Source organism: Simochromis diagramma, unplaced genomic scaffold (assembly GCF_900408965.1).
Source record: "Simochromis diagramma unplaced genomic scaffold, fSimDia1.1 OVJJ01000646.1, whole genome shotgun sequence".
Taxonomy (NCBI): domain Eukaryota; kingdom Metazoa; phylum Chordata; class Actinopteri; order Cichliformes; family Cichlidae; genus Simochromis; species Simochromis diagramma.
The window spans coordinates 3048608-3067486 of record NW_024387279.1 but is presented as its reverse complement, the minus strand read 5'-3'; the positions used below and the strand labels follow the sequence as shown (position 1 = coordinate 3067486).

The following is an 18879-nucleotide window of genomic DNA, read 5'->3' as shown; positions in this document are numbered from 1 at the left end:
GCGCTTGTGGTTGGAGTGGCTTGTATTACTTACCGCATGAATCCCTCTGAACACACGATTACCAAAGCAGCTCCACATTGTCAGCATTGCTCAAGATCTCAACACTGTTCAGCTTTATTGACGTCAGATCTAAGACCCAGGTGGACCACGCATGGCTCAGATTAGTGATACAATTTGCTGACTTTGTGTCTTTGTCTTCAGCGCTATCGTTTAAACGTACGCTACATTGTACATTTCTTTGAATGTATTGGATTTAATTGTACTCTGTCTTGTAAAATACCTCGTACTCTTTTTTTTTCTGATTAAAAACATTACTCTGGTAGCTGTAGTTTGTAGATATTTTCCTTTTACAAACCCAAACCTCTGAGTGACTTATAAAATATGATTTGGCACTGCGTGTGCACACAGGTGTTTTGACTTACGCGCCTTGATTAGAAAGGTTGGAGGTTGGAGGTCGTTCAGATTGGAGTTGTGCAAATCCACATATGCTGGGAATTTACTTTGAGCCAATATGTTCTAATAATAATGATAAATATGTATCTTGTCCAGACAGTAAGCCATTTATATTCTTCCAGTACTTGTTGCTTGTTACACTTTTCATTTGTATTGCTTGTTGACATTTCTACACTGTGTACAATTCACAAAACATCCGAGTCCTCTTTCCACCAAATTACATGTTAGCACATCACAGATAAACATTTCAGTGAAATGCATACATAATGTCTCCTCTGATTACCTGTTTGTTGATTACTGTTCATGATCCTTCACACTCTCATGTTGTTTAATGATGATGTCACTAAATAATGAGGTCTGCAAATGTCAGGTTTTAGGTTTAAATTCAGGGTTTTACATGGATTCAGTTTGGCTTCAAAAAGACAAATATTTTATAAAATGACGGTTTATTGTTAAATGATTAACTCAACGTTCATTTTGAAGTCTTTAGGTCTTTTGAAGCATCTTGCTTTATCATCTAGTCTGCTCTACATTAAATCACAATGCAACAAACAAACCTGTAAAGAGTACTTGAAAGTAGCCACAGAAGCCCTGAACACATTTGAAAATAAATGAGGTGATAAATTGTGAAGGAATGGGGGTCATTTTCATAAAGACTTTCATGCATGACTTGTGTTTGCAATAAGAGAAATCCCCCACTTGCTAGTCATTAGGAAGAATGCAAGTTTACAGCACCTCTGCATTGCCCACACTTTTTCTGACTCAACAAATGAATATCCACACTTTCTCTTTCCAGCTCAGACCTTCTGTGGCTCTGCAGTTGCTTAATGCTGCATGTTGTCCAAGCCAACATGCAAGTCACTATTTATCAGAGCATGTTACTTCTGCACTACACTAAAATGTGATACATTTCATAGAGTTAATTGTAGCCAATTCACATTTTTACATATTCCATGTGTAAGTCTGTACAGACTCTCTGTTGAAGGTCAGCATGGAGGTGCTTTAACTTTCTGAGCGCATGATGTCAATCGTTTGGGAGGATGTGAGCAGATGCGGCTAAGAGGTGGCAGAGTGGCAGAGAGTAGGGTTATCACAGTGATGAGTGTTTAATCCAGACGCTGTCTGGATGGGTAGAGAAAAAGTCCATGGAACAGACAGAGAGAAAGAGAGAGGAAGACATTATCTCAGCTGTTGAGAGGTGGCGATGAAGAGGGTGAAGGGGGAGGAGGAGCTGTTTGACCTCAAGAAGGACGGCATCGTAATACTGCCCCATTAACACGTGTTACATCCACCAGGTCATTGTGTCCCATCTAGAGTCAGGGCTAGGGTTTTGGTAACGTTAGCATCCACCCTTTTTATAGAACGCTCGTCACTACACCCAAACAGGGAAGCTGTAATGCCAAAAGGAATGCATGCGATTTCAGCTTTTTTACTTATTTAGCATATGACTTAAAGAAAACTAATCTTAGTAAGGTCTCCAGTGATCTGGTGGATGTTAAGAGGTTAAAAGAGTTGAGCAGTGGCTACGAGCCAACTTTATTAAACGATCTATAGCCTTAGCCAGTGTAAAGAACTTCAGCTGGCTTTGTGTTATATTAAAGTTTGGTCTGTAATCTTACAGAAGAATTCTTTGCAGTCTGGTTGTGCACCATGGCTTGATTGAGATGGGCAAGCAGGGCTTTACAGAGGTATGTGTGGTCTGGGAACTCATAACCCAAGACTCATAAAAGAAGCTGGGGGAACCTGAAGGAAATACACGTCTACTTGTACAGAATAATAGTCTAAAAGTTAATTCTGTTGGAATTTGCCTTTATTAAGGGACATTTTGGTATTCAAACTCTGACCAGTGCCCATTTACTGAATTCTTTCTTACATAGTAAAATCAGCCATGTCTCCTAAAAAGACATGGCTATATGACTATATAACTATATGCAGTGCTCTTTTTTTCCTCTCGTTTTCTCCCTTCAGAAATACCTTACAGTGAGACCAACAGGTGGTTAAAGAATTAGTCACAGCCCTTTCTTTTTTAATCTCAGATTTAGACTCCTTTTTACTAACTTTTGGAAATGACCAAAAGTTACAATAGATGCTTTCAAACATTAACTATATTAAACCTTGAAAACCTCAGTTTTCAAGGTCATTTTTTGTCCCAAAAGTGGCAAGAAAATAAATTACATTTAACAAATGTGCATGTGTTTCTTTCAAAATGTGATTGAGAATCCAGCACAGGTCTGTGGAAAGATGCCTGATAAAACAGGGTGTTCACTTCAAAATCTAGATATGATACCACATTTGAAAATGTATGCCAGCTTTTGAGCGTTTTGAGTTAATACATATACTGCTATATATACTGATGCTGTGAAGCCACACAGAACACATCACAATCCAATGTTTCCTGAGAACTGAGAGATCAATACTCAGCTCTTCTTTGGATTTCGCCTGCTAAAGAACACGGTTTGGCATCCCTCCATGTCTTAGCAAAGCCTTTTGATGCATTAATAACAGTTTTTTTGAGGACCAGTTTTTAGACCTGTGTGTCTGAAGCTTTAGCAGTGAGTGACAGCAACCTCCAGAAACCACTCACAACCAGTTGGAGAATACTCACTTTTCCCTAGTGAAGGTGGTCGCCAACTGGTCTGTAGCCTTGTGTGATTGCTGATTAACACCTCCTGAATCTTCCTCTGCAGATATTTACTCACAGATATGAGGCTGGAAATCAATTTCCAGCAAGATGCAAAAATTAGCATAAAAAGCAAACAAAAAGTACATACGGAATACAACTTTTATTTTTAATATTTTTATACACCAGTTTATTCACTGACACTACACTGTGTGAAAATGATATTCATAAGTGTCTTGAAATTAGAGATAAAATATGAACTCAGGAAAAAGTGTTAGTATCATTATCATTGTTTATAAAACATTATTCTTCATTTATTATTTTCTTTTTATTATTTTCTTCTGTCTTTGTTTTGGCAAAATCTTGTTGTAAAATTGCCATTTTGCTGTATTTCACAAAAGCAGGTGTAATAGTTAAACTTCAGCCTTCACATTTTCCCTAAATAATTTACCAAAATAAAATTAATCATTATTAGATACCAATTTCTAACCTGTGCTTGTTTTTTTTCCATTTTTGGGAAAATGAAAACAACTAAGGATCACATCTGTTTGTTTTAGAAAAACAAAACATTTTAGACTCAACATGTACATGCACATGACGTCTTGGGACACTGAGGGGTGCAGACAGTACACAGCTTGGGTAGTTATGAGAAAGCCTATTTCTGTAAGGTGAAGCTATGACTTGAGATATGAGGCTGAGGTGGAAGTGGTAGGGTCAGGGCATCCAGACTGATGCCATTTTCTCATATATCTTAGACTGTGTGTGTGTGTGTGTGTGTGTGTGTGTGTGTGTGTGTGCAGTATATCTCCCTGACCTGTCTGGCCTGGAGGTGGTGTGTTTGTGTGATAAGCCACTTTCCCTCCTCTCAATGTCCTCACACTTGGATGTTCATCCAAAACATTCCCACAAAGGCACGGGAGCTTTTTGCAGCTCTGCTTCCCAACTGTAAGAATGATTAATGATGAGCATGGCTCAAGAAAGTCTGCAAGTTAGTTCAGGCTGGATACTCGAGTTGCTGCTTGCATCATACAGCTGACTCTCCTTACTCTTCTTACTTCACCAGCATCCTCCTGTAGGCTCCAAGTAAATGTTTGTTCAAGACTCACAAATTTCTTTGTGTATTATATTTGCACTGAATGATGATCTAGGAGGGGGAGGGAGCCAGTTTAGCAAGCAACCCATATAGCATAAAGTTTAATGCAGAGCCCTGTTCAAATCCACCTTGTGGCCATTTACTGTGTATTTGTGAAATGAAATATTGCTTTTTTGAGCTCACTAAAGAAGCCTTGTTGTTTTTTCCACTAGGTACCTCGCCAAGCTGTCATCAGTGGGGAGCATCAGGGACGAGGAGACGTGTGAGAGGTTACGAGGCCTGATCCAGAGACAGGTACTCCACTCAACTGTAGTAATAAGTTACTAAGTCAGTTATGAAGTTACAAATGCACTTGTTTTTCACTATAAAGAGTTATATTCAGTCAAGGTGAGCTGTCCATCAGTGTCCATCAGTCCACACCCGAAACTCCAATATCAGTATGGATATACATAAAGAGCAATACTATCCATACAGGGCAAACATATTTATTGCACCAGCCTACAAGCATGGCTTCCTAAGGCTGTAAAGTTGGCCATTTTAACATGGAAGTCTCTGGGGGATTGAATCATTTTTGGACCCAGCCTGAAATGTTCATGGAAGGACCTGCAAAGGAATTTCAACTTTCATCACTGAGGGTTGCAGATGATTTTAACAAGCATGTAAGTCCTTAATCATGAAAAAGAATTTATAAACTACTGCTATCAATCATTTTTAAGGTTTGATAGTGTAGACTAGTAAAACCAAGCTGTTAATTCTTGAAAAGTTCTACATTCAAAGAATTTGAGCGTAAAAAAAAAAAGTGTACATAAAGCGGTTTTAAGGATTGTTAGCTCGTTGGTTTTCTGATGTCAGTTATTAGCAGAAACAAAACCAGCCTGCTTCCTCTTGAGAGGACAACACTTCATAGATGAGTCCTTGGAAGATTCAGAAACTGGGGCCTGACTTGTACATCAACCCCAACAAGCTAAGGCTACTATGTTACTTGATATGGTAGCATCTACAGAATACATCAAAGGCTTCTAGGCTACATTATGACATTGTTTGCAACATTTATGGCATTTGGTTTACTGCTTTGTCAGGTATTTTAAACAGATATGTGGTGATATTATTTGTTCCAGCCACTTGTAGCTGTTGTTTTGTCCTCCTCTGTTCCATATCCAGCTAAGCTTTGCTGATTTCTATGCATTGCCTGCCATGAAAAAAAAAGGTTTCTCGTGGTAAGCCATCTTGATTGTTTACATTCGGTATTGTGAGTCTTGGACACTCCAAGCTTGGAAATTGTAATCCTCAACTTGGAAAATTCCAACCTGAGTTGAACGCACAGCCGTGCACACTGAGCGGTTACCTGTGGTCTGTCCTGCCTCACTAACAACATATAGGCTCCATTTACAAAATTAAATCCAAGAGGTCATCCAAAACAAAACTGAATACATTTACAAAACTACATATAGAAGTTTACATATGTTAAAGAAAACCATATGGGTAACAATATGGACAAAATTTTGCTATGATCGTTGGAACTCATAGGCTCATGGAAATTAGAGGTAGTAAAGTTAGCATGTTGATATGTCTCACTAACTACTGGTTGCATTGCCACTGATTTTTACACTGACATTCCTGACTCCTATTGACTCAGGTGATCCCCAGACATTTCCTGTAGTGCCACCAGTAATCCCAAACGTTCCATTATCCAGCGAAATATCTCCACTGGATATATTGGGACATAATTTTCTACAGACATTCCCGGGTCCCAGACATGACTTTGCTGATCCCCTGACTTTTCCTCTGGCGCCACCTCAAAGTTGACATTTGTGGTTGGGGTGAAATTTTCTTGACAAGTTTCGGATTGATTACAATGACATTTGCCCTCCAGGAAAATTTACAATGGAATTTAATTCTGATGATCCTCTTACTTGTCATGAGGCCCCTCCATCAGGTCAAATTTAATTTGTCTTGTATTTTGGTTTCTGACAGAATACAGGTATTACATAACTACTAGCATACCAACAACCCAAATTATTAGAGCACATGCAGCATAGGTGTTATAATGTATTATGCTAATACTGAAAGTTTGAGCATATAAGCATCATGAAGTGCCGAAACAGGTAGTAACAATAGACCGTATTTAAAAGATGAAAGTAACCGTGATGATGTTTTTTGAGGATCTGTTCTGAAGCACTCATATTTTTGCCCATGTTGGTTTTGGACTCAGAAATGACTATATAAACAGATGAGAGGGTGGGGAGCTAATTCATTAGCTAGAGGAGCAAGTCTGGGTTGAATACTACATCCATGAAGTGCACAAATGGACCTGCTTATCAGTGTAAGTGACAAACTAATTAAATGCTGATAGGGAAGCTTCTTGGATAGGTGGAAAAACACAGCAAACTGTATTATTTTCCAGATAATTCCATTACGAATGCTCTAAAAGACCCAAGAGCACCAACAAAATCGACAAGTTCAACCCAGTGACTCATTTTAGCTAACGTGAGCCCTAAAAGACAAATATCCCCTCCGGCTGCCTTTGTTGTCACACCTCTCAAAGTAGCCATGCCACTAATTTTAAGCTTAGATCAGAACAGTAAAAATTTTCTAGCTGCATGCTCTTCGTTTGTGGGTGACGCAGCTCCTGTGTGTCCACTACAGGTTCAGATCTGTAAGCGGAGCGTGGAGGTGATGGATGCGGTGCGTCGTGGAGCCCAGCTGGCTATAGATGAGTGTCAGTTTCAGTTTCGCAACCGTCGATGGAACTGCTCCACACTGGAGTCCATGCCTGTGTTTGGGAAAGTGGTCACGCAAGGTAAGATCATCCACTGCAGCGATTCCAGAAGACACTTTAATGGCAGACAAAACTAAAGCTGGTCTATAATGCTAAAACAGGTTTATCTGTTCTGCATTTACAAAAGTGCAACATAAATAACTCATCATGTTTTATATACTGTGAAATGTTTGAGCTTGTTTCCATTTATATTGGCTCCAGCGTATTAATGTCTGGGCCCAATTCTTTAGATTTTAACACACTTTTGTGTGTATACACACACACACATACACTTTATCTGATCATTCAGAAGTACAAGCTCTTTTCATTTGCATAATGACACAATGTGACTGTGTACTTGTGTTTATGCTTGTGTGTTAGGCACCCGTGAAGCAGCCTTTGTGTATGCCATCTCAGCAGCCAGTGTGGCGTTTGCGGTCACGAGGGCCTGCAGCAGCGGGGAGCTGGAAAAATGTGGTTGTGACCACAATGTACATGGAGTCAGTCCAGAGGGTAGGTCTCTCTCACTCTTTCACACAAACACACACTCAGAAAAGGAAACACAAGGGCCAACTGATCCTGTACAGTTTAATGCAGAAATAAGACTATATAATATGAAAATTGTTTTCCAAGCAGACATAACTGTGAGACTGTTAATGATGACATTTTAAAGCCACCCCACACACATTTCCACATTAAATTATAAGTTTATGAAGAATAAAACCTGACTGAAAAATAGCTTGTGGTATAGTATCAGTGCAACATTTAAAAGCCTTACAATGACCGTTTCTTGTCTCTGTATTAATATCCTTTATTAGGGTTCCAGTGGTCAGGCTGCAGCGATAACATTGCATATGGAGTGGCCTTCTCTCAGTCCTTTGTCGATGTGAGGGAGAGGAGTAAAGGCCAGTCCTCCAGTCGGGCTCTCATGAACCTGCACAACAACGAGGCCGGCAGAAAGGTAATCCACTGCTGTTGATAAAGAGCCGTGGCTTATGTTCAAATTATTTGAAACAATCAAGTCATTCAAGATAACAAAAAAAGCTTGAAACCTTGAATTTATTTACAGAAGATCCAAGGTCAACTCTCAAGTAGATGAGAAGCCTCAAGTTATAAGAGTTATAAGACACATTCCCAAGTCAAGTCTCCAGCCATTCAAAGGATCAAGATATTTTAAAAAGTAGTTTTTACCTTTTGTAGGGGTTTGATGTCCATTACAGTCAAATCTTAAGTCATTTGAGACAAGTCCATCTAGGTCAGGTTTTAACTTCTTGAGAATAAGTTTAAATTTAGTGTTTTTTTAGTTGAAAGGTTTTTAGTCCTTCAGTTAAAAAAAAACTAGTCAGGATTATATTAGTTAAAAACAGGCTTAAGCCAAGTTGTGATCAAGTTATTTAAGATAAGTCCAAGTGTCACACCATATGTGACAAGTCAATGTCAATTCTCAAGTCAGCCTAGAAAGTCAAACCCAGAGTTCTCAAATCATGTCACAAGTTCTTTAAGTTTAATGTTGTTGTTGATGTTAGTAGTCTAGTCCAGCCATTCGAGAAAAGTCCAAGTGAGCATAACCAAATAGAAAGTTAAGCCCCAAATTATAAGAGATAAACCCTCGAATCAAGTCTCTAGTAATTCGATTTGCCCTTTTGTAGGGTGGCACTGCATTAATTTACAGTCAAGTTTCTTTTAAAAAGAAACATCAAGTCTGGTCTTCAGTCATTTAACATAAGTCCAAATTAAATATGAAGTTACTGAAGAGAGATCTAAAAAAATGTGAGAAAACTAAAAGACAACAAATTATTTGAGACAAATGCAAAGTCAGGTATCAAGTCATTTAATGGCGGGCGATCGTGGCTCAAGAGTTGGGAGTTCGCCTTGTAATCGGAAGGTTGCCGGTTTGAGCCCCGGCTTGGACAGTCTCGGTCGTTGTGTCCTTGGGCAAGACACTTCACCCGTTGCCTACTGGTGGTGGTCAGAGGGCCCGGTGGCGCCAGTGTCCGGCAGCCTCGCCTCTGTCAGTGCGCCTCAGGGTGGCTGTGGCTACAATGTAGCTTGTCATCACCAGTGTGTGAATGGGTGGATGACTGGATATGTAAAGCGCTTTGGGGTCCTTAGGGACTAGTAAAGCGCTATATAAATACAGGCCATTTACCATTTAATAGAAATACGAGTCAAAGCTCCATTTTTGTTTTAGGTGTTACTGAGAGCAAATTCAGCGTTATAGAAACAGATGTTGGCATCCAGATCTGCTGCTTTTAAAGCTGTTTCAGCAAACCAAATGTTCTTTGGAATCCTTGCAGGCCATCCTGTCTCACATGCGTGTGGAGTGCAAATGCCACGGCGTCTCAGGCTCCTGTGAGGTGAAGACCTGCTGGAAAGCCATGCCACCATTTCGCAAGGTGGGCAACATCATCAAGGAGAAGTTTGACGGCGCTACCGAGGTAGAGCAGCGGAAGGTGGGCACAACCAAAGTCCTTGTTCCTCGCAATTCCCAGTTCAAACCTCACACGGATGAAGACCTGGTCTACCTGGAACCAAGTCCAGATTTCTGCGATTACGATCCACGCACGCCAGGGATGCTGGGCACGGTGGGTCGCCAGTGTAACCGAACATCCAAGGCCATCGACGGCTGTGAGCTGATGTGCTGCGGCCGTGGCTTCCAGACACAGGAGGTGGAGGTGGTGGACAGGTGCAGCTGTAAGTTCCACTGGTGCTGTTACGTCAAATGCAAACAGTGCCGTAAAATGGTGGAGATTCACACGTGCCGGTGATGGAGGCGGAGGCACAGAGGGAACTGCTGATAGACAAAAAATGCCCCGTACTCCTGATCGGCTAAAGAAAAGAGGGAGTAGGGAGGACTTGTTTAGTTCCTTCATCTCCTTTAACCATCCCAGCCTCCTACTGCTATTCAACAGACACAGACTGATTGCCCGAGAGGTCAAAGGTCATCCGATCCTTTATTTTTTTTTGCCACCTTAGTGGACATCAGTAGATTAGGCATGGGATTTCCTATAAAGCTACAGTCTGTTTGTTTCTTCTCAAGTAGAGAGCATCTTTCAGTTCCTGATTCGCTCCCTCACAGTCATATTTAGTTTGTCATTGATCCTTATTTTTGTAATGTTTAACTTATTTGTTGAGAGTTTTGCTGAGGGGGTTGACAGGGGCAGTTATAGAAGGACTACAGACAAACCGACGAGTGGAGATTATCATGGACAAACTAGACAAACGGCTAGGCAGTTTGGGGGTTTGGGGGTTGTGTTAAGGAGGAGGGTTGTTGGCCGTCAGCCCTTGTTGCTGCTGCTGCTTCAGGGACTCACTTGGAGACAAAAATGGAGACTGCGAGTCTGTCACAGGACAGGCTAAAACAACAAAGAGGAACACTTTGTGATTTGCTTTCTGAGTATACATGGCTGCGCTGAGGCTCATTTGCCTCTGAGTCGCTTATTTTGCCCTCCGCAACACCCTGATGCTGCTCTACTCACTCATCCACTGTCTTCCTACCGACAAGAGGACGATGACGGACGGACGAAAGCCACTGTCAGCTGTGTCCTGTTTTTTCAGTAGGCAGGTGATGGGCGTCGGTCAAACAAAACACTCACACCTGCATTCACCCACAGCTGCTAGCCACAAACACACACCAGACAGCTTCCATGAAAAACACTTTCTACGTCAGCTTCGGCGCATGTCCTTAGCATCACTCTGTGTGCTCGTTTGAGAATCGATGCGGGTTCTGACCTTCTGCTGCACGCTGTCATCTGCCAAATGCTAGTCAGCTTAATGCAAACAACACACAGTCAAGTTAACACACAGCGACATGCATGCATCTCCAAACAGACATAATGTAAATACACATTCAGACATACAAAGAAAGGGGTCTGCCAGAGGGTTGCCGAGCATGTTCATCACACATGATGACTGAAGCACTTTCTCTCCAAGCGCACATAGAGCCCTCGCCCTACAGCAACAAACACAAAATCACACGACCAAGTGTTCCCTGTTCCTTTCCTAACACGCACACACACACACACACTACACACACAGTTTCTCATGCCACTTTCAGGACTCTACTGTCATCTTGTACCACCATCATAAAGCCAAGCTTTCCTATAATAACTTGCTATCATCATAGAGACATACTGTAGATCTGTAAAGACTTATACACTGAAGACTATACTGCCTATGAATGTATGTTAATAATGAATATATGCTGTGTCAAAAAAAAGGCTTTTGTCGCTTTTTGTTATAAAACACGTGTGTGTGTGTGTGTGTGTGTGTGTGTGTGTGTGTGTGTGTGTAAGAGAGAGAGAGACAGATATAATAGTCAAGAAGATGGAAAGTAAAAGAGTGCAGAGTCTCCACCACCAACTCCAAACACACACACACAGAGCTCTGCTGACAGACATACACATATTTCAATAAAATCACCCATTTCCCGTGTCTTTCAGCTGCATTATTATGTGGCCACTGTGCAGTATTTTGTGTGTGTGTGTGCGTGCATGTGGGTGTATGAGTGTGTGAGCAGTACACCCAGAGATGTTTTCCTGCACCCCTGACACCTATAAACACAGTTTATGCACTATATATCAGCGCTTATGCTACACCAACCAAGGATGTATTTCCTGCAGCGTGGGGAAGGCAGTTTTGGGAAGAACCGGAGCGACTGCTCAGATTTCAAAGCCCGTCTGATTGGGTTTGGGCTGAAGAAGGAGCACAAGCAGGAACACCAGGCTAGAACAGGGATTATAGTGAAATGCAGACCACATGGCATATGCTTTTTTTTCCTCCTTCTATCTCTATCAGTATCATGCTACCCCCCCTGCACCCTTCCAGCTCTGGCTTGCTTGCTCGTTCGTCTCCAATATCGTTGACTTAACACTGGACCCAGTCAGCGCTCCACTCTGCGGAAAACGTAACCACTCTCAGATCTGTCCTTCATTAAGCCACTGTGATGGCCCACATGAGGTGGGTGGTGGTGGCCACACTGATTGCAAAAGTCTGCAACCAAATTTGTGTGTGTGTGTGTGCATGCACGCTGAGATAGTGACATGTATTGTACAGCGAGCCAGCCAGAGAAGGCTAATGCTTCTTGTGGTCTTCTGTGGTTGTGGCAGAGACAAGAGGCTGACAGTGGGGGTTTTACAACTTAATCTGTGTACACTAGAGAGTCTGTCAGAATCAAAATGCTACAAATCTGGATTTATGAGCACTGAAACATAAATGTTTAAGCTAATCATAGCTGACATATTAGACTAATACCTAGCATACCATCCACACAAACGTTTAACAGGCCATAACCAACCTCCCCAAACAAAAAGAGGCACTCACTATCGAATACACACACCTTTCATAGACATGCAACGAGGTGACAGACGTGCATTCGTCCACTGAATGACTGAACCCCTCATCATGTCTCTCCGGACCTTCAGCTTATCGGTTCCCCTTGCACTTGCGCTAGTTTGTGTGCCAGAGGAGGAAAATAGTGGTGCATCCTGCAGCTTGGATATTGACATTACAATTTTTTTTTATTGCACAAAAGGACAACAGTTCAATGATAAAGTGCAAACTGCGTCCACAACAGAATCAACCGCATTATGCTGCTGACACATCTTCAGTGCCTGCTAACGCTAAGCTAGCCAAGAACTCAGAGTGGTGTTAAAGCCGTTGTGTTCTGTGTAGTATGTGTAATACATTACTTTTTTTGAGTAATGGCCCCAACACTGATCACAAGGGGAAATACCTCTAACACGCTAAATCTGAATCATTAAGTTCTTATCAATTCCCGTCCCTAGTGAGTAGGCCATAAACTGTATGGGCAGGATGAACAGTGACACCTATCAGCTAAGCATCAGACTACTAAAATACCAGAATTTTACTCACCAAAAGTGAAGTGCAGCTCTCTTGAACAAGCCTCGTACCACTTGTACCACACAGCATTTCACCACAAAGTGAAGAAATCCAGTTCACTGTGCCAAATCAATGGAGGCGAGGCCTAACTACAGCTCCACACCTCTCAATCAAAGTGGTCATGTACCCAGTTATATTAAAAAGTAATTTTCCTGTACCCGCCATGTTTTTTTCTGAAATGTACCATCAGATTTTGATCTATGTGGAGAGAGTCTGAGTGGTGAAAGCCTAATTTTTCAACATGACATTCAGGCACAGCTCCAGTATTCTGATTTTGGACACATTAGAGTCATTTGGGCTTGGCCTTGTAATTACATGTTAATTTTTTTATCACTACTGCTCCTAGTAGATGCAGGCACGTGTAAAACTTAAGAAAACAATATCAAACTATCATTGTTATTTTTGCAGTGGATTATGAGGACAATGTGGGCTATCCGCTCACTTAAATACCAAAATCCAAACTGTAATTAAATTATCCATCTTACACATGAGACAAAGAGAGTGAGAGGAAGAAAGAGACATGAGCCACAGCGACATATTAAAGGACAGAGAGTGGCTTGCTTCTCTTTACTTTCAGGGTCAATCCCTCTCAAATCAACCAAGCCGCATGCTTATTAATTTATAAAGATTGCTGTGAAATTGTAGCTTCATATGTCAGATACTTTTCAAGATATATATTTTCTTGGAAAATAATCTGTCTACCTATCTTCAGGCCTTTCTTTCACACACTGAAAAAGGTAATTTTGTTTAATATGTGAATTCAGTAAAAGCATACCTGGATAGAAAAACACAGAGAACACTATGAGTCATGGACTGGCCTCCCCAGAGCACAGACCTGAACATTACTGAAGCAGTGTGCCATCATCAGCAGAGCAAAGAAGAGCGTTGAAAGTCCTTCAAAAAGCCTGGAGAACTATTCCTGAAGGCTACTTAAAGAAATTACAAGAAAGCTTGCCTAAGAGAGTTCAGGCTGCTTTGAAGAATAAAGATGATCACACCAAAAATTGACTTTCAAGCTTGTTACAGTTGTACAAACTCTGTTTTTTCACATATACTGTATTTCCACGTTTCAATAAATCGCTGCACTCATTTCCCATTTTTCATGCAAAACATAAAGAAGTAAGGGTTGGTGCAAGACTTTTGCACCCTACTATAGATACCAAAATGACCATTGCTAAGGGTATAAAGTTGTGATTTGTCAGGGCTCGTGTGCGGAGGCGAGGAAGGGATGACCCACATGCAGGACTCGTGGTGCAGAACGAGGTTTATTGAATATGTAGACAACAGATGATAGGATGGATGGCTGGCTGGACTTAGCGGACTGGTAGACTGGCTGGCTAACTGACTGACTGGACGGAACACACGACAGAAACAACATCATCAATGACCCGACACTGAATGGGTAGAACAGAGGGCTTAAATACGCAGACTGGTGATAATGATGATAATGAGAGACCGGTGAGTACACAGCTGAACATAATGAACTAATGATAATGGGAAGAGGACTGAACATAATACACACAGACCAAGGCTAACACAATAAAACAGGAAGTGGAACAGGCAGTAGGTAAACAGTGAATGTGAACTGAAAACACTGGGTCACCGACCCAGGAACCCTGACATGATTCCCTAAACAATATTCTCAGGTGTAGTGTTTTGGGGGGTTGGTTCTTTTCATTTACTGCAAAAGTGAACTTTTGTGATTTCAAATGCATTATAAAGAATGACTTTTGTCAAAAAAAGTCAAAAACATTACAGAATACCAGGTAAGGATTTGTTCTGAGGCTGCTCTGTGGGATCAAATCAGCTGGATAGTGAACAAAGTTTCCTCACTTATGGAACCAAGCCTGGGAATTCTGAATTAGCTCTGGCTCTCTGCAGACACGGTGTTAGCATGATTAAAAGGCATCTTTGGGGAGCTCTATCAAATTAAATTTGGAATATATTCATGTATTCATCCCAATGCATTTCCCTTCCAACACTTCATCCCTCAGACAGCTCCATTTACCACTCAGCTACCTACGCACGTTAAAGGTTAAAGCCCGCTAAAAGTTTGCCGTCTTTCTCCATCAGTCTGTGTTGTGAGCGTGCAAAGGGTTAACTCTGCAGGTTGGCTGGATATTAATGCCAGTCGCTCAGAGAACCCAGGAGAAGGCTGGCTTTAGCCCAGGGCCCAGCCCTCCCAGGCCTCTCTCAAACTCCCAGATCTCTTCAGCATACTTCTCATATTAAAAGAAAACAAGTTACACAAATGAGACAGATGGTTCTTGTTTATGATGACAGTTGCAGTTCTTTCTCCTCCTGCTCTCCTCCCCTCATCTTCCCTCTCGGCTTTCCTCTTAGTGTCTCCAGTGTTTTTTGCTGTGAAACGGTCGCGTTGTGCAACACAAGAAGAGCGTTTGTTAAAACCATGCTGGTGGCCAGTGAGACACCAGCATCAGTGTTTTACATCTGACACTTCACATTAAAAATGTGTGTGCTGTATTCTACCTGCCTTACACTGCTTGGGAGTCCCGAACAGATCAAGTCAATCGAATGATAGAAAATCCTGGATCTCCTGTAATGTTTCCCATGAAATATGCTCTCAGCATCTCACTGGGGATTTTATAATGAAAGTCCTGGAAACCACATAAACCACTAAGACCTATAACTTCCGGTCTGTGGTATGACAGCCCAGTCTTATGTTAGTTCATGAAATATGACATTTATATAATTTAATGCACAGCACCACGTTGGGGGGAAAAAACAAACACAGCATATCAGCACACAGACCTGCACGGTGGGGGAGGGGTCATAACTTTGGCTTGTTTTGCAACCACAGGATCTGGGCATCTTGCAGTCACTGAGTCAACCATGAGCTCCTCGATAGGCCATGTGTCTGACAGCTGAAGGTTTGCTTAAATTGGATCATGGAACAAGACGATAATCCCAAACAAATCAGCAATCAGACGTTTTCTAGTGAAACCAGGCTGAATTTAAAGGTCTCAAAAGACAGATGGAGAGGGGTGTAGACTGAAACAAATGCTTTTGTTTTATTACTTATCCATGACTACACAGACCAGTACCACATACTTAATGTGTGTCGCATCCTCTCAGAGCTTAGAAGTGAGGGTGTATTCAACATGAGGTGCCAGGAAAACTAGATAGTAATAATAATAATAATAAAAAACAGGGATAAACAATCAAAATAAAATTCTGTGACTGAATATTTTGTTGTAAATACTTTTTTGAAGCTTGATTAGCAATCCAGGTTCTACACATCTAGTTTTTAATAGTGCTATTCAACATAAAAACGTAATGCAGGGTAAGAAAAATCAAGTGCGACCAAGGGGTTTGGACTTGCGCTGAGGCATTTATAGTGAAATTTAACACGGCCTATTTCTCACATGCAAAAATTATTTAGATCATAGTAAAATTCCAAACAGCGAGTTAAGATCTTTCAGATTACAATTCATCCCAGAGCGGACCGATCAGATAAGGAAACATCAGAGAGAGGAGGAGTGAAACAGCTTCTCCCCCACAGAGATGGTGGATCAGACTGTTGATGGGGGCTTTAGCTGCCACAGCTTCATCTCTGGATGCTGGTATGGAGGATCACTGAGTCTGCTCCTGCACACATACTTTATGTGTAGTTATAGCCACATGTCTGTCATCAGCTTAACTGCAAAGAACTTTCCCTTAACACCTGGACACTGAATACACATATTCCCAAAACCAAAGCTGCCTGTGTATGCGGGCGAAAGAGGTTAGCGTGTGTGTGTGCGTTACATGTATCTATTAACTAACAGCAACCCACCGTGTCAAAATAATCCTTGCGGTGACCAGTGGTAGCCTCACCTGATGGCTGCCTGGCTGTCAGACACGTATTCCACTCACATAGGGCGCCTACGAATTTTAAAGACCTTTTAAAAACTTCTATAATTCTAATTGAGGACCAAACAAACACAGTGACAGTGAAAATATACTCGTTTCAAGTAAATGTGTTGATGTCCATGTCCAAATGAACAGAAAGGTAAAATGAAAGTGCTGTATTTAGACGGTGACGTACTTTGCATAGCTTTTCCTCTGTACGCAGCCGCAGTGAATTTCAAATCAAATAGTCAAGATGTGACTGAGGACTCCAGCTTTGATTTAAGGGGTTTAAAAGTATTGCATTAACCTTTATACACAGTGCCCCAGCCTCACGATTAATTGGACCATTGATGGACAAGCAAAGGTCCAATTACTCCAAATACAGTATTCATTATATTCCATGACAAATAGAAGATAGAAGATCAGGACTTAATTCCAAGTGTTAAACTTGGATTTGGTAGCTGTTTTGTAGTCCAAAGAGATGTTAACAAAAGTGAAGGAGACCATCATTAGGCTCAAAGACCAAGACATTAACAAGAAAGAAATGAAAAACTTTAGAAGTGTCCACATCAACAATGTGGTACATTCTTTAAAAAAAAACCAGGAAATCTGCTGGCCAACTCAGCCAGTCCTAACGGCTCCGGAAGACAGCATGAGATTACTTTGTTGGTTCTTGTTTAAGAAAATCTCAACATCTAACTATGATCTACTGATCATACAAGGACAGTCTTAAGGAAGTCGACATAACAGTGTCAAAGTTTACGATCAAGAGATGCGTTCATGAATGGAAAGGGGGCGGGATCTTTGGACAGATACTTTGCCTAAAAAAAAAGTCATAACATCCACCTGGCCAGCCCTGGGGAAAAAATTGTGAGCGATCGATAGAAAAAATAAATTTGTACCTGAGTGTAAGAGAAAACTTAACTCTGTCACATTGATTATCTGTTTTTGAATCACCTTATGAGACACTAACTGCATTGTTTTTCTTGGATTGTGATTCCAGAGTACCAATCATTCAGTTTGGGAAGCAGCAATGATTCCTACCTGCATGAATGGTAACACCATGAGTCATGGATTAGCTGGTTGTCTTTTGGTCTTTACCCAAAGCTGAAGTTAAGCACATTGATGTACTAATAAACTTACTGCCACACCAGCCTATCTGCCAATCACCTGCATCACTCTGCTCCTACTGATGAACAAGAGATAGTTCAATGAATGAAAACTTCTTCTTCATCCTTTAGCAGATCCCTGTCATATTTAAGCAATTTCTCTCAGACAGTCCTACAACGTTACCTAAAATGCACTGTGCTATAAGGAGGGGAGTTCAGTGTAAGTGGGGTCAAAAACAACTGCACAGTGATTTTTCTAGGTGTGGCCAAGCGCTCCCAATGCTGGGTAACTGTAAGCTGCATCAGTTAGTGTCTGGCACCGAGCAAGGATGACAATCTCTTCATCCAGTACAAACAGCTTTTCGATGGACTAAACCCAAGTGCTCAGGGCCACTTCCCCCAATGATTTATAACACGGCTGGCGTAAAAATAAAGACCCCACACTCTCCACCCTCAGTTTTCTCTCAGCTTCCCCCTTCTACCTGCTGGAGAGCAATTAAACCAAACCTGCACCTCTACACCTCAGCCAACATCCACATAAAAAAAACCACATTGTGTTCTGTGTGTTGGAAGCAACTCCGGACACTGAAACAACACAAACTGTCGAGCGTTCAGTACTGTGTCCTGTGGCTTCAGCCAGCACTGGAGAGTTATTTCCATGCGCGCACACACACATCGCGCACACATGCCCTCGTACTGTATACAGCTGAGATGTCGGTGATTTACCGCTTAGCTCCGATAAACTGCTAAAATCCTCAGCGTGCTTTTCATCACAAATCAGTATCTGTGCAGATCATCATAAAATCGTCTCATAAAAGTGGGTGCAGCACATGCAGCTGAAGGCCAGCGCTGCGTGTGTTTTTATGTGTGCTGGTGTGGTGAGCGGTTATTACATCCCGGCCTCGGCCTGCTCGTCCCAGGCTCTGCGGGGATCGGACAACTGCTTGGAACAAAACGTTTACTCATTTGTCAAATGCAACGAAGACCGGTGGAGGCCAGGTGGCGTCGCTCAGCATATGTGTGTGGATGCAGAGGGCTGAGGAGCATCTGCGTGTGTGTCTGCATGAATATTTCAGCAGAGAGGAATGCCCTT

General features: G+C 41.6%; 1 protein-coding gene across 1 annotated transcript in view; it reads left to right on the top strand.

Moving 5' to 3' along the window:
- Nucleotides 1-13817, top strand: part of wnt4 (wingless-type MMTV integration site family, member 4) — a 29799-nt gene extending 15982 nt beyond the window's left edge. The window contains exons 2-6 of the mRNA XM_040003267.1: nt 4379-4460; nt 6813-6966; nt 7306-7437; nt 7743-7885; nt 9222-13817. Coding sequence (XP_039859201.1) covers nt 4379-4460; nt 6813-6966; nt 7306-7437; nt 7743-7885; nt 9222-9692 — 982 coding nt within the window. The 3' untranslated portion in view covers nt 9693-13817. The remainder of the gene's footprint in view (nt 1-4378; nt 4461-6812; nt 6967-7305; nt 7438-7742; nt 7886-9221) is intronic.
- Nucleotides 13818-18879: the final 5062 nt, after the last annotated feature.